Source organism: Orycteropus afer, unplaced genomic scaffold, assembly GCF_000298275.1.
Source record: "Orycteropus afer afer isolate SDZICR_OR568_19922 unplaced genomic scaffold, OryAfe1.0 scaffold00097, whole genome shotgun sequence".
Taxonomy (NCBI): Eukaryota; Metazoa; Chordata; class Mammalia; order Tubulidentata; family Orycteropodidae; genus Orycteropus; species Orycteropus afer.
In genome coordinates, this window is record NW_006921684.1 from 9,350,540 (window position 1) to 9,366,750 (window position 16,211).

At 40.2% G+C, this 16,211-nt stretch overlaps 1 protein-coding gene across 1 annotated transcript in view; it reads left to right on the forward strand.

The window, feature by feature from the left end:
• Positions 1 to 1,678: 1,678 nt before the first annotated feature.
• The window catches only part of HELB (DNA helicase B), a 36,477-nt gene continuing 21,944 nt past the window's right edge, over positions 1,679 to 16,211 (forward strand). The window contains exons 1-6 of the mRNA XM_007942746.1: positions 1,679 to 1,865; positions 3,924 to 4,331; positions 8,523 to 8,689; positions 9,621 to 10,490; positions 14,197 to 14,374; positions 15,810 to 15,951. Coding sequence (XP_007940937.1) covers positions 1,679 to 1,865; positions 3,924 to 4,331; positions 8,523 to 8,689; positions 9,621 to 10,490; positions 14,197 to 14,374; positions 15,810 to 15,951 — 1,952 coding nt within the window. The remainder of the gene's footprint in view (positions 1,866 to 3,923; positions 4,332 to 8,522; positions 8,690 to 9,620; positions 10,491 to 14,196; positions 14,375 to 15,809; positions 15,952 to 16,211) is intronic.

Sequence of the window (16,211 nt, forward strand, 5' to 3'; positions counted from 1 at the left end):
AACAGCTGATGGATTCAAACCACCAACCTTTTGGTTAGCAGCCAAAAGCCGTAACTACTACACCACCAGAGCGCCTTAAAAACAATATAGTAATATTGTTTTTGGTGTTTCTCAAAATTTATCAAGACTTCAAATACTACCTCCATCAAGTATGAGAACCACATATCCAGAAAATTTATTTTTTAATCACTCTCCTGTTTAACCTTTTCCACTCTCCAACAATACCTATCCTCTAGGCTGCAAGCAGATGTTTTTTGTCATACTGTAAACAGGTAGAACCCTAGCTTAAAGAAGTTTGGGAGACAAGGTGTCATCCCAGAGGAAAAGATGAAAACAACTTTGGATGTCATCTAACCCAGTGGTTTCCAAACCTGGCTGAGCATCAAAATGGACAACCTGGGAGTGCATTAAAAAGAGAATCCTGGGCCAGGCCCCAGTTCTAGATTCAGATTCAGGAGGTGTGGAATGGATCCTAGAACTCTGTACTTCAGTAAGTGGCTTACCCACTAAAAACCCACAGTCATCCATCAATTTGAAGTCATAGTGACTCTATAGGGTAGAGTCGACCTGTCCCATAGGGTTTCAAGGATGTAAATCTTTACCAAAGCAGATTGCCACATCTTTCTTCCGCAGGTCAGCTGGTGGGTTGGAACCTCTGACTTTCTGGTCAGCAGCCAATTGCTTAACCACTGCCCCATCAAGGCTCCAGTAAGTGGCATAATCCCCAAACCCACTCCCATCAAGCAGATTCAGACTCAGCAACCCCCATCAGGTTTCCAAGGCTGTAAATCTTCACTGACATAGATTGCATCACCTTCCTGTCATGGAGCAGCTGGTGGATTTGTACCGCCTACCTTTTGGTTATCAGTCCAATGCCTTAACCACAGCGCCACCAGACCTTCTTAATAAGTGGCTTATATGATCTAAATTATACTCCTCTGTGGCGCTTTTAGGAGGCCTGGTGGCGCAGTGGTTAAAGGGCTTGGCTACTAACCCACCAGCCGCTCTTCAAAAGAAAGATGAAATATGTGGCACTGTACTTCAGTAAAGATTTCAGTCTTGGAAACCGTAGGGGCGTAGGTATACTCTGTTCTAAAGGGTCTCTGTGAGTCAGAATCCACTGGCAATAGATTTGTTTCCGAAGTCTTCCAATTGTAAAGTCAGTTCTGAGTAGCGGTAGCTTGCCTACTCACTCAGATGCAGGACGTCAGCTACCCTTCCGCTAGGGGGCTGAGAGGACTGTTATTTTTCGGGTTTTTGGGGCTTAGAAGTTATGGTTTTACCCGCATTTCTGTCTCCGCAGGAGTCGCCTTGGGCAAGCGGTTCTGCAGACGCCACATGTGTCGTTCCCCACCCGGCTAGCCTCCTTTCAGTATCTCCTGGATGCCCATTTCGGAAAACTGGGTACCTCTTTTCCGCCTCTCGGGGCCTCTCTCCTGTTCCCACCCTCTTTCTTCTTCGCTCCTCCCTTTCCCCCTTCCTACAGGAGTCTTGGGGCGGAGCTTCGAAGGTCGCCCGCCCGCCCGCCCCTCCGCGCATGGAGGTTGCCGCCTGGGCGGTCCCGGAAGCCGACGGCTCCCAATCACGAAGCTGAATGATTGATCATGATTGGGTGATCGTGGCTGTGGCTCTGCCTGTGTTTTCCTAAATTCTTTGTATTGAGTCGGAGGAAGAGAACATGGCCTGGAAAAATGAGCACTTGCGGGAACTGCGGGGACCTCTGCACCCACCCAAGGACTCAGTGGAGGAAGACACTGACTATTTAAAAGAAGATGTGGAGGAGGATGAAGACCTAGTGTTTGTTGACGCCGAGGAGCTCTGCAGTGGGGGCGTAAAAGCCGGTTGCCTCCCGGGTCGCCTTCGTGGTGAGAACACACGCCTTACCCCGGGAGATAGGACTAGTGTTTCTCATACTGACCTTGCCTACAGCAAGGCTCCCAGTCACTGATAAGGCTTATCTTTAGGACAGCCTACCTGCTTCATCCTACTTAGATTTAAATGATATTAATAATAGTAATAGCAATGACTTTAATTGTGCATATACTGTATGTGTTAAGCTTGGGCTTTGCGTATATTATTTAATGTTCATGATCCTTTGAGGTAGTTTTACAATTGAGGAAATAATCATAGGAGGTTGTGTAGTCTTACGCAAGATCAGGCAGCTAGCTGGTGAATGTGGATTCTGTATTTACACCCAGAAAGCAGGGCCTTTAAACTTTAAACCTGTACTACCTGGAGTCAAATACGGGGATATTCTTCAGCAATTTAAAAGAGAGCACAAGGACAAACTCAACTAATTGTGCTGTTAACCTTGTGTAGTTTTCTGTACTCTAAAATAGTACTATTCGAGTTACAACAAGTAACACTTAGGACCATCCGCTTTTTTTGGGGGGGGCTACATCTTATCATAGGAGCTCTGGTAGCATAGTGGCTAAAGCACTTGACTGCTAACCAGAAGGCTGGCGGTTCAAACCCACCAGCCACTCCTCGGAAGGAAGGTTGGGCAATCCTACTTCCGTAGTGATACTGCCTCGGAAACCCAAGGAGGGGTCACTATGAGTCGAGGCCGACTCGACGGCACGTAACAACAACAACAACAACAACATCTTATCATTAGTAGTATGTACTACATGCAATGTCGCAGCGCTTAATTTGCTGCCGTTATCATTCTCATGGCAAAGACAAGTAAAGATCGGATTTATATAGATTCTGAAAATAAAAGGAAATAGTAATGAAAACAAAAAGTTTCTCAAAAATGTATTCAACTTAAGTCTGTACCAACTTACAGCAGAACAGAACCCCGTGGTAAGTCGGGCACTTCCTGTATACCTGTTATATGCACTTTGTAACTGATACTTAACAATTATTTTAGGGTTCAGACCAGTGCTGTCTGTAGAACTTTCTATGATGATGAAAGTGTTCTTTATCAGCTCTGCCGGACACACTAGCCACTAGTCGCATGCAGCTAGCGGGCACTTGAAATGTGACTGGTGCAACTGAGGAGCTAAACTTTGAAAGTGCAGGTTTGGACAGAAAGTTTTCAGGCATTTGTGTAGTGTTCATTTATTAGTTCTTACAAATTTTATTGACTGGCTACCGTGTTTCAAAGGATCCCTGATGGCACAATGGTTAAGCACTAAACTGGCAAAGGAAAGGTCATTGGTTTGAACCCCCTGGCATCTTCTTAGTAGAAAAAAATCTGGCATCGGCTGTCATAAAGATTACAGCCTTGGAAATCCTGAGGAGCAGTTCTACTGTGTACCATAAGATTGCTAGGATTTGAAATCTCGCAGCACACGGTAACAACAACTATGTTTAAGCAAGTGGATTGGTGTGCTACAATGAAGTTCCAGTCTTAATGGAGCTACAGTCTAGTGAGTAAATAGCCATTCTTAAAATAATCACTGAAGTATCTTTAATATTACTTAATGCTTAGAAGGAATAGTAACTAATGCTATGAAAGGTGATATATGTGAGAGTCATAGAAGGCTTTGCTGAGGAAGTGCTAATTAAGCTGAGGTCTATAGTATAGTGGATGTAAGGAGAACACTTAAGGCAGGTGGACCAGCTTGTGCAAAGGCCCTGTGGTAGGATGAAGTATGGCATTTTTAGGAACTGCAGGAAGGCCAGTATTGGTTGAGATCAGAAGAGCAGGTAGAGAATTGTGCTTAGAACAGGAAGAGCAGACATTTACTGTGTATTGTGCTCACTTGTTGGTTTACAAAAACATGAAACACGGTGCCCACCGTCAAGAGCTTCAATATAATAGAAATACACATGTAGGTAGAATACAGTGTTATAAGATATCTTAATAAATATCTGTACAAGTTGCTGTGGGGGCATTAAGAAGTGGTGTATATGATAAAACATTGGTGAAGGGGTTTTTAAATATCCTAAATTTCCTTTTTTTCCTTTTTTTAAAGTTTTAATTTTTGATGAAAACACTCAAGAGAGATGTGAAGTATTTGGACGTTTTCCATTAATGGGTCCTTGGTGGCGAGTGAAGGTACAAGTAAAGCCTGTGGGAAAGAGCTATCATACTCAGGGATTTCCTTCTTACTTTTTACAGTCTGATATGGCACCACCGAATCAAACACATATCTGTTCCCTTTTTCTTACGGAATGTAAGGCCCCTAGTGAGTTTGTAACTCAATTTTTAAAATGGGTAAATGAAGAATCAAGCTACAAAGACCTAAACTTTGAGAATATTAGAGAAATGTTAAGAACTTTCCAAAAGGAGAGTGAAAGGAAAAATAAAAAAAAATCAGCATTCAATGAACAGGAAGAAACATTACCGGATTGGGAGATCAGTCTTCCACTGGAGAGCACAAGTAAGTGATTTTATTATTGGGTTTTAGTGTAATTGGGATATTTATCACTCTAGTATCTTGGCATAATATTCTTAAATTAGTTTGATGGACATGTGTTCCTATCGCTTTTGGAGTATATCATTGACGTAAGAGCTAGGCTGAAAAAGGATATGATGTATATAAAAATGTGATTGTAAATGTCATGGAAAACCATTGAATGGATATAAACAGGGGAATGACAAGCTCAACTTGTGTTTTAGGAAGATCATCGTTAGGCACAACCCTGCCAGCTCTGTTTTAACAGAACTGTCTGCTTACCCCACACTTGTGTAGTGGAATGGGGTTGGGAAAACAACACATTTTGCCAATTGGTCTTAAATGCATTCCTGAGATTGTGAAGTGGACTCAACTGCTGTCTGCCTGGCTTCCTTCAGTTCCTTCAGTCTTCTACTCTTAGACAAATATTACACTTTCCAGCTATGTTTTCATTTTTATGAAGCTGCCAATAGTACTCTTGAAGTTGTAAGGATTTCATTTTACTTGGATCCACAATCAGTGCTCATGGTAACAGCAGTCAAGAAGTCAAACTACATATTGCATCAGGCAAATCTGCTGCAAATAGGAGCTCTGGTAGCATAGTGCCAAAGGCATTTGACTGCTAACCAGAAGGGTGGCAGTTCAAACCCACCTTGGAAGGAAGATTGGGCAATCTACTTCCGTAGTGATACTGCCTCGGAAACCCAAGGAGGGGTCACTATGAGTCAGATCCAACTTGATGACATATAACAACAACACAACAACATAGCAAAGGTGTTGCTTTGTGGAATATGGTACACATGATCCAAGCCATAGTACTTTTAGTTGCCTCATATTCATGTGAAAGCTGGACAGTAAATAAGACCAAAGAACTGATGCCTTTAATTTTGAAGAGTATTGAATATACCACGGGCTGCCGAAACAACAAACAGATTTCTTTTGGAAGAGGTATAGCCATAATGCTCCTTGGAAGCCAGGATGGTGAGACTTCATCTCACATACTTTGGACGTATCATCCGAAGGGACCAGTCCCTAGAGAAGGACATCATGCTTGGAAAAGTAGCGGGTCAGTGAAAAAGAGGAAAACCTTCAATGAGATGGATTGACACAGTGGCTACAACAGTAGGCTCAGATCCAGCAAAGTTATGAGCATGGTGCAGGACCGGGCAGCATTTCATTCTATTGTACATAGGGTCACTAGGAGTTGGAATCAACTTAATGGCACCTTACAACAACAGTGATCTTCTTTGCTAAATCCAGTGACAAGTTAATTATCAGCCCTCCTTCTGTGAGAAACATTTGACACAATGAGTTGCTGCCTCTTTAAAACACTTGTCTTCCACAGAACCACTCTGTTGGTTCTTATTTGACCCTACAGGCTTCTGCTTGTTGCCTTCCCTAGGTTTTACTTTTACCTCTAAGCATCCACATGTTCTAAGACTTAGTCCTTGTACCTCTTCTGTGTCATTCCTTACTCCCCAGGTAATCTCCTCCAGTCTCATGGCTTTTAGTACCACCTGTATGCAGAGACAGTATGCAGACATCTCTAGTTTGAATCTCTGTCCTAAACTGTGAGTAGGAATGCCAAGTTGCCTCCTCAGCCTCTCCAATAACATGGAGGTGAAGTGCCCAAAACAGAATTCATGATTTTGTCTAAACTTGTTTTTCCTCAGGATTTTGCCTCCCTAAAAAATGGCAGCTCTTCATGTTTTTCAGGTTAATATCCTTGGGGTTGTCTTTGACCTCTCTCTTCCCTTGTACCCACTTCCAGTCCATCTGCTAATATGGTTGGCTTCACCTTCAATATATATCCAGACTCTCAAAGTTCTCATCCCCTTTCCCACAACTTCCAGATGGCAACCACAATCATTTCCACCTGGATTTTACCTGTCATCTCCCAACTACTTCTTTTCAGCCCCTTCAGTTTATTCTTAGCATGGCAACCAGAGTGATCCTTTTAAATCATAAGTCAAATCATGTTACTCCTCTGCTCAAAATCTTTCAGTAACTTTCCATTACAGTCAGAGTAAAATTTAAAGTATTAGCTTTAAAGTAAAGCTTCGAGGGAATGTAAATAAAAAGTCAAGTAAAGGCTACAAGACCCTACCAGATCTGATTCCTCTTGCCTCCCTAACTGCATCTCTGATAGCGTCTCCCTTTGCTTATTTCACTTCAGCTACACTGGCGTCCTTGCTCTGCCCCTCCATAAAATGGTAATACACTTGGCACTCCCCTGCCCCTTCCTGCTTTTTCCCATTTTAAATGAGTAGATTTTATATTACTGCATTGCATTTTTCGCCAACTAATGTAGTGTCTATTTGCTTATTTGTTTGACTCTCTCACTAGAATCAACTCCATCAGGGCAAGGGCTTTGCTGTGTTCATAGTTGCATCATGAGTATCTAGAACCGTACCTGGAACATAACAAGCATTCAGTAAACGTGTTGAACTAATAAATGCTAGACTGTTGACAGTGGTAAGGAACATGGAGAAATAGCTCCTTCCATTGTCACAGAGGCAGGAGAAAAGGATGGGTACAGATACAACTAAATTTGTAAATAAGGTAGCAGAAAATTGTCATTAGAGGCAATGACCTTTATTTCTTCTTTGAGGGATAGGGTAACTGCTGCTTGAGGTTGATGAGGACGTGAAGGAGGACTGAGTAGTGGGTAGAAGTTTTTAAATAGTCCCTGTGAGGGAGGAGGGCAGGCCAGGATGTTGGAAGTGTAAGGTATTATGGGGGAGAATAAGGTGTTTTCAATTTAAAATTTGCTGTGAGCAGGTCTAGGGAGGATGATTTCCAGGAATGTGTTGGGGGTCATGGGACTAAGGAGTTCAGTACAGATGCTGGGGTGTTGGATGGGCCAGCTATATGGATAGTGGAGCCCCCCAGGGTTTGGAGTAGAGAGGAACACCTATGTGGCAAGGGGGTATGAAAGAGAGCAAGAAGTAACAGTCAACCGCGAGAGGTCGGAAGGGCATCATTTATGCAGGGAGAAAGCTCAGAAGGCAAGAACCCATAGGGGAGGACACACGGAGAAGGGAACTACAAGGAAGAAGTAGGAAGAGTGCTGTTACACTGTGGGGATTGCAACCAGTGTCACAAAACAAAATGCATGACTGTTGAACGGAAAATGAATTGGTTCTGTAAACTTTCACCCAAATCACAATAAAAAGTTAAAAAAAAAAAAAAGCTAGATGTATTAGGAGACAAGTAACATGGAAGGAATAAACAAAAATTCCAAAAACCAGGCAAGAAGTCTGCATCCATGTAGTAGGAGAGCAAATGCCACATGAATTTGAATGTATCACAAATAAATAACCTCTTTGAAACCAAAGACACATGGAAACAATTGGTCTAAGGGACTAGTAGACCATGTGATCCTCAGCCTATATGACCATGAGACCAGAAGGGCTAGATGGTGCCCGGCTACCACTGTCAACCACTCACAGGGGGATCAATGCAGGAGATCTTGGATAGAGTGGGAGAACAATGTGGACAAAAATTAAAAATCATTAAAAAATTAAAAAGACCATTTTGATAGAGCCTGCTGAGACCCCTCAGACTATGGCTCCTAGTTACTCTTCAGGTCTGGAACTGAACTCACTCCTGTGGCTTCCAGCCAAACAATAGGCATACAGGGTGAATATTTACATCAGGTAGATACACTACTTGGAGCTGTCAGTCGTGGGAGAACAGAAGGGTGGTGTTTGCACAGGGAGATAACTGAGGGGACAGGAGTGCATGGGAGGGAAGGACACAGGGAAGAGAGCTGTTACATTGTAGGGAGTTGCAGTCAATGTCATGAAACAAAATGTGTATGAACTACTGCATGGAAAATTAATTTGCTCTATAAACTTCACCCAAAACACAGTAAAAATTAAATGACCTCTGTGGATTTTGGGTTCCTTATCCATAATGTGAAAGGATTGGATGAGATGACTTTTAAGATCCTTTCAGCTTTAAAACTGTAGTTCTAAATTTTAGTATTAAACATAGGACCATCTCAGTACAAAAGGAATTATCATAATGTGATCAGTATTCTTGCTGGTTAAAGTAAATTCATTCATTCCTCTGATTTGGATTTCTTGAACTGGTTGTGCTAAAAAAGTCCTTCAGATCAGTTTGTCTGTGAGCTCATTTGTATGTTTTAATTTCTTTTCCTATATCATGTAGTTCCATTTAAAAATGTTATGAGAGCTTTGCAGTGTCCCAAAGTAATGGAATTCCTTCCAGTTCTTCTGCCTCGACACTTTAATCAGCTCATGAACTCAGATTCATTAATATTGGAAAAGATAGAAGAGATTTTGGGCACACATCCATGGAAACTTGGATTTCATAAAGTAAGTAAAGAGAGAGTTAATAACTAATGTCTACAATGTAAAAAAAAAATCAAGGACTAATGTACACAGTATTTAGAAATGTGGAGGTAAGCTTTTAAAAAAATAAAGAGTTGAAGGTGATTGCTGTTAGAAAGTACATGAAGGGGTAAGGGGGGAATTTGCTGGTTTTTGTGTTTTTTTTTGTAAACTTGGTGGTATTAGACATTTAAACAGTTACTTTGATAAAGTACGATTTTAATATAAAAGTTACACATATCTAAAAATCAGTGAAGTAATGACCATGAGACCAGAAGAAGTAAATGGTGCCTCGCTACCAGTGTCAACCACTTGGAAAGGGATCAGTGAAGAAGATCTGGATAGAGTGGGATAAAGATGTGAAACAAAACTCAAAATCATAAAAAAGACCAGGCTTGCTGGTCGATAGAGACTGGTGAAACTCCCAAGACTATGGCCCCTAGTCACCCTTTAGGCCTGGAATTGAACTCATTCCTGTGGCTTCCAGCCAAACAATAGACAGATGTAGAAGGTGAACATTTACACCAGGTAGGTACACTCCTTAGAACAATCACCCATGGGAAGGGCAGTATTTGCACAGGGAGATAGCTCAGAGGGCAGGAATGCATAGGAAAGAAGGACACAGGGAAAAGGTGACCATAGGGCAGAAGTGAGAAGAGAGCTGTTACATTATGGGGATTGTAATCAATGTCATGAAACACCAATTTTCTCTGTAAACTTTCACCCAAATCACAATGAAAAGTTTTAAAAAAGTTAATTATGTATTAGGTGCATAATTTTTTTTCTCAAAATTTAGTTGAAATACATGTGTTCTGGGAAGTAAAATGTTAGTAAGAAATAACATTGTTTTTATTGTAAGTCTAATATTTATCAGCATAATTTTTTATAAAGCTATTTGAACTTTATTTTCTTAAAGATAACCTACGAAGAATTGAACCTTTTACGATGTGAGGCAAATTGGACAGCCTTTTATCAGTGCAAGCCTCTTCTCCAGTTGATGACTGATGTAGAGAAGAATGCATTAATAATATATTCTAAACTGAAGCAGATATGTAGAGAACATGGGCACACTTGCATTGAAGAAGCTGAATTAACTTCTGAATTGTTGAACCAAATGTCTTTTCACGAAGCTTGGCAGTCACTGAAGTTTTTAAAAGACCTTGATATTGTGGTATGTGAGAAAGGCTGTGTGTTTCCTTATGACCTTTACCAGGCAGAAAGAGGGATTGCTGCTTCAATATACCACCTGATGGCAAGACCTCCGTGGCATCTACAGGTCAATGTAAAAAAGGTGCTTGCATCTCTTCATGCCCCCAAACCTGAGAATTCAGAAAGTGATGATGTATTGAATGAAAGTAAACTGGAGGAAACAAGATTAGAGAATTCTGTGCACATTTTGGACATACAAGACAATAGTGACCATAATGGTGAAAATGAACTTAATACAGAAATAAATGAAGTTCAACTGGATCAGGATCAAGTGACTGCCTTGGAAATGATATGTGCAAATGCTGTGACTGTCATAAGTGGGAAAGGTGGTTGTGGAAAGACCACAATTGTTAGCCGCCTTTTTAAGTATATAGAACAACAGGAAGAAAGAGAGGTGAAAAAAGCTTGTGAAGATTTTGAGCAAGACCAGGATGGATCAGAAGAATGGATGACATTTACTGAGCAAAGCCAGCTGGAAGCAGGCAAGGCTATAGAAGTTTTGCTGACAGCACCTACAGGGAAAGCAGCTGGCTTACTGCGACAGAAAACTGGTCTTCATGCTTACACGCTGTGTCAGGTAAAACCATTTACATTTTGTCTATGGATAAAATACTTGTCTTAAAGACAAACTTTATTTAAAGAATTTAAGCATTTTTTTTAATTTTAATTTCTTACTGATGATATTCAATAGGTGTTTATTGAGTGTCTGCTGGGTCTGTGCCTCATAGTAGCTAATAGTTTAGATCTGTGTTACTCGAGACAACCAGTCTGTAAACCATTACCATTTTGCTGTAAGAAAGGAGCTAGTGCTAGAAAGTAAATCGGTGCACTGCTTCCTTCACTGAGCAAGTCTTATGGGAAAAAAAGGCAGCTCAAATCATTAAGTGTGTACTTAATGATGTAGTTAAACTCTAGCACAAGCTCTGTTTCTCATTGGAACTGGTTATGAACATGTCATAGTCCACAGACTGCTCTGTGAGTAGCAGTGCAGATAGAAGGAAAATGTTTATACCTTTTAGGATGAAGCCTTCATGAGAGCAAAAACTTTGTTCATCTGGTTCAGTTCTTTATGTTCTCAACTTAGGACAGTGCCTAATAAATAGTAGGCACTTAATAAAAATTTCAAATGCATTTTAATATGCTTGAAGAAATCCTTTGGCTGGTATTTAGAGTCATGGAGCTTTAGACTTGTACAGAGTTGGAATGGTTCCTCTCTAGGCCTGACCTGCCATTTTATAGATAAATAAACTTGGTAATTGGAAGATTTATGAAGGATTTAATAATTGAATTGGACTTAAAGGACAGTAGGCTCAGGTGAAGAGAACATTTTATTTAAGGGAAAGGACTTTCCAAAGGCTGCAAGTAGAATGAGCATAGTGAGTATAGAGGATTTGGAGGTGATACCACTCATTGGAATGAAGGCTGAGTATTACAGAATAATTGGAATTAAAACTTACCTTGGATAGGGAATTTGAGCTTTAAAGTTCATAAAGTATTTTGACATTATCTCATTAAATCCTTGACAGTCCTGTGAAGTGGGTAAGTGATATTATCTCCATTTTCACAGAAGAGCCAGCTGAAGTTGGGGTGTTAAACTGTTTGCCCAGCGTCTCAGTTAAGTGAGGAACTAGTACGCAAATTCAGATTCTGACCTCTTGGCTTGCTACTCTTTTCATGGTGCCATATTTCTTTATTATACACCTTGAACTCCTAACAAAGAAGCTGAAACTTGATTTACAAGTGGTGACAGTCTTCTGATCAGTTCGTGACTTTTGCACTATACCTTCATGCCTGATTAGCCTGCAGGACTGAATTAGAAGGGGAAAGATCAGACAGGGATCATTACTAGGTTTCACTTCATGTGCCTCCTCTGACCAATTGGTACGCACGCACACACGCACGCACTGCCCTCGAGTCAGATGTGACTCAGTAACCTCTCCTTGGGTTTCTGAGACCTCTCCTTGGGTTTCTGAGGCGGTATCACTACAGAAGTAGATTGCCCAACCTTCCTTCTGAGGAGTGGCTGGTGGGTTTGAACCACAGCCTCCTAGTAAGCAGTCAAATGCCTTAGGTACTACGCATCAGAATATTTGCTTGGGATGTTGGGAGAACATTTCTGAAGCCATGTTAGGCTCAGGAGAGAATGCTAGGGTACATGAAAAGGACTGGGGTGGCACTTATACAACTTACCATCCTTCAGCTAAGTTTGCCATTTGTTTTGTGTGCATTGAGTCAATTCCAACTCATAGTGGCCCTGTGTGCCAGAGTAAAAGTGCCCCATAGGTTTTCCTAGGCTGCAGTCTTTATGGGAACAAATCTTCATGTCTTCTGCTGTGGAGAGGTGGGTGAGTAGCCTACTGCTTAAACCACTGAGCCACTATGGCTCCTTAAGATTGTCATTAGCAAATAAAAATATACAAATAATTTTTTAGTGTAAGTATGTCTCAAATATTGCATGGTATATACTTATACTAAAAACTACTTGTTGTTTATTTGCAAATTCAGATTTAACTGTTATGTGCTATTGAGTCGGACCCGACTCATAGTGACCCCCCCTTGGGTTTCCAAGGCAGTATCACTACGGAAGTAGATTGCCTCATCTTCTTTCCGAGGAGTGGCTAGTGGGTTTGAACTGCCAGCCTTCTGGTTAGCAGTCAAGTGCCTTAGGCACTATGCTACCTAGATGTCTTGTATTTTACCTGACCATCCTATCTTGAGCTGGTATGTAGGAGAACCAGGCCATAAAGCTGTTGGGATGATCTAGGTCCTCACAGATGTGGCCTGTACTGAATTGGTAGCAAGAGAAATTCAGTGGAAAGTATCAGTCAGGCACTTCTAAGATAACTAATTGAATATACAAAAAAAGCAACAATAAAAAATGATTGAAAATTGTTCTGTTGTGAGACAGGGTCACTGAGAGAATGGAGGATTTTGTTGAAGGGCATCAGTGCATCTGGGTGAGAGATATGAATGCCTTACTTACAGACATATTGAACCTAAACCCACTGCTGTCAAATTGATTCTGACTCATAATAAACCTATAGGACAGAGTAGAACGGCCCGATAGGGTTTCCAAGGTTGTAAATCTTTATGGAAGCAGACTGCCATGTCTTTCTCCCATGGAACAGCTGGTGGGTTTGACCCACCAACCTTCTGATTGGCAGTGAAGCGCTTAACCACTGCAAGAGCAGGGTTCCAGGTTGAATCTAGTTGCGGTAAAATAATTAAATAAAGATATATCATTTGTACATGCACATATATGCATCCTTATAACATAGAAAATTTCTGGAATGATGTACACCAAAATATTCTATTGTAATTTTATAAATAACATTTTCCTCATCTATGTTTTTAAAATAGTAACGTTTCCTCTACATAAATAGTTTTGTTACATGTTTTGTTATTGGTGGTGGTAGTTTGGGAGCAGATAAGAAAATCTAGAGAGAGAAAATAGTGTTTTCTTAGTTAGCTCTGGTGGCACAATCATTAAAGCACTCGGCTGCGAACCCAAAGTTGGTGGTTCAAATCCACCAGCCGTTCCTTGGGAGAAAGCTGAGGTAGTCTGCTTCCGTAAAGAGTTACAGCCTTGGAAACCCTGTGGACTAGCTCTACTCTGTCCTGTAAGTTGCTGTGAGTCAAAATTGATTTGATGGCAGTGAGTTTGGTTTTTGATTTTTAGTTAAGTTGGAAAGGCAGCCCTTTAATTATTTCTAGAATGGAGTATTATAGTTGGGAAAGGAAGAGAGCTTAAGTGACTGGAATATCTCAAAAGTCAAGGCTTATTTGGAAACAAAATGAAAGGCTTTCTCCTCTGGTCAAGAGTAATGAGAGCAGTGGAATTAGCACTATGTATGAAGCTTATGAAATAAACATACAAGTATTCATTGAAGTAGCCCTGGAAGTGCAGTAGTTAAGCATTCCCTGCTAACCAAAAGGTCCCCAGTTCAAACCCATCAGCCACTTCACAGGAAAAAGATGTGGCAGTCAGCTTCCTCAAAATTTACAGCCTTGGGAACAGCCTTGCTGTGAGACAGAATCTACTTAATGGCTAACAACAACAACGTCTCATTAGGAAGCAGCTTTTTAACTATTTCATTAAAAAAATTATTTAATCTGTCTTGTCTGTATATTCAGCACTATAACATCTTGTTCTCTACTTCCTTAACCTTTTCTCCATGTCTCTCCCTCCCCCATGAGATTTAAGGTTTTTGTTTTAGAATAACATGCTATTAAGATTTCTGTGCCAATTTTTAAACCTGAGTTTAGAAATACTTTGTTTGTAGGTCAGTTACAGCTTCTACTTATGGAAGAAAAATAATATGACAGAGGACAAACCATGGAAATTTTCTTCAATTCGAGTTCTGGTTGTGGATGAAGGGAGTTTGGTATCTGTAGGAATCTTCAGATCAGTTTTAAATTTATTGTGTGAGCACTCCAAACTTTCTAAGCTAATTATCCTTGGTAAGTTACAATATTACTGGAATTTTGATGTTTAGTTCAAAGCATTGTGGTTAAAAGGTAGTTTACATCACATTGAAGGTGAGAAGCCGTTTCTCAAAACTACATTGAGTTGGTTCTGACCACTCTTCTAATCAGCTTGTGTAGTTCTTTGTTTTGGCCTTGCTGGTAGAGGGTCAATGAAAAAGAAGAGTGGGCTCAAACACAGCAACAGTTGTGGCTGTGGCCCAGGACAGGGCAGTGTTCCCTTCTGTTATGCATTGGGTTGCTACGAGTCAGAACAACAGCAAAAGGATGTGAATGAAAAAGAGTTGTAAGGGGCTACTGCTAATCACCTGAAAGATGGCTGTTCAAACAATAAAATGTTACAGTCAGAGAAAGTCAACATGTAGATCACTTGGAAATTGTAAAAAGTCTGACTTACAGACCATTTAAGAAGAATTTTATTATTCTAAGCTAATAAATAGAAGCTCTGGTAGTGTAGTGCCTGAGGTACTTGACTGCTAACCAGAAGGCTGGCGGTTCAAACCCACCAGCCACTTCTTGGAAGGAAGGTTGGGCAATCTACTTCCGTAGTGATACCGCCTCAGAAATCCAAGGAGGGGTTGCTGTGAGTCGGTTCCGACTCCACAACACATAGCAACAACAACAACAAAGCTAATAAATCACATTAGACCTCATCAGTCTCTTAAATTCTTTTCAATTTGGGTAAGATTATGTTGAGTACTAGTGACCCGAAGACTATGATTTAATGGAAAAGAAATAAAATTTCGAGAATCAAATTATATATGAATGATATTTTTAAGTATTTGAGGATATTTTATAAGTAGTTGATTCTGTTAATGGCTTAAGCATTCTGTTAGTTGCCACCTAGTAAATATTGTTCTTATCTCTAGGGGTTTTTCATTTGTATTTTTAAAGTAAAAGATTTTTAATAGAGAAATACCTAATTACATAACTGGAATTTACTCATTATCTAATGCCTTTGGTTAGTTTAATCTATATTTTGCATGTCTATATTAAGCATTTAAAGCCATAGATTCTTCCATGCTTGGAAAGATACTGAACAAGAGTGAACAGGTGACTAAATACTATATATCCAAGGCCTGGTTTTTTTTTCAAGTTGGCTAAAAGATAATGTCCCTACACAGTTCACCTGTGGTTATAATATTTAAGAAGTTCCATTTAGATTTTGTTACTTGATTATATCTCACTGTTTTATTATGTCTTATACTGTTTGATTTGAATGTTATTTTTGGTAAATATTTTTATTGAGTTAAAATTCTTAAGTAAATTCAAATGAAAAATTTTTTGGCTATTTTTCTCTGTCAGAGTAAATTGTTATGATTGTAGTACGTAGGAGAAATAAAAATAATATTTAAATTTCAGGCATCCAATTCCTGAAACTTTCTATAACTCTTTTCCCTCTCCATTTTAGGTGATATTAGACAGTTACCCAGCATTGAGCCTGGCAACTTGCTGAAAGATCTTTTTGAGACTCTTAAATCAAGAAATTGTGCTATTGAGCTAAAGACAAACCATCGAGCAGAATCTCAGCTAATTGTGGACAATGCCACAAGGTATGACAAACCAAAGATTTTTAATTTTCTCTCTGTTGTATTAGAAATAAAAGGTTAAAAAAATGTTAGCTTTTTCTGCCATCTGTATGCAACAATGGGTCTCTCCTCGTCCAGAGCAAAGAAGAATGAGGAAAACCAAAAATTCATGGAAACAATTAGTCCTTGCGACTAGTACACCATCCGATCTGCAGCCTATATGACTATGAGACCAGAAGAACTAGGTGGTGCCTGGCTACCACTGTCAACCACTTGGAAGGGGA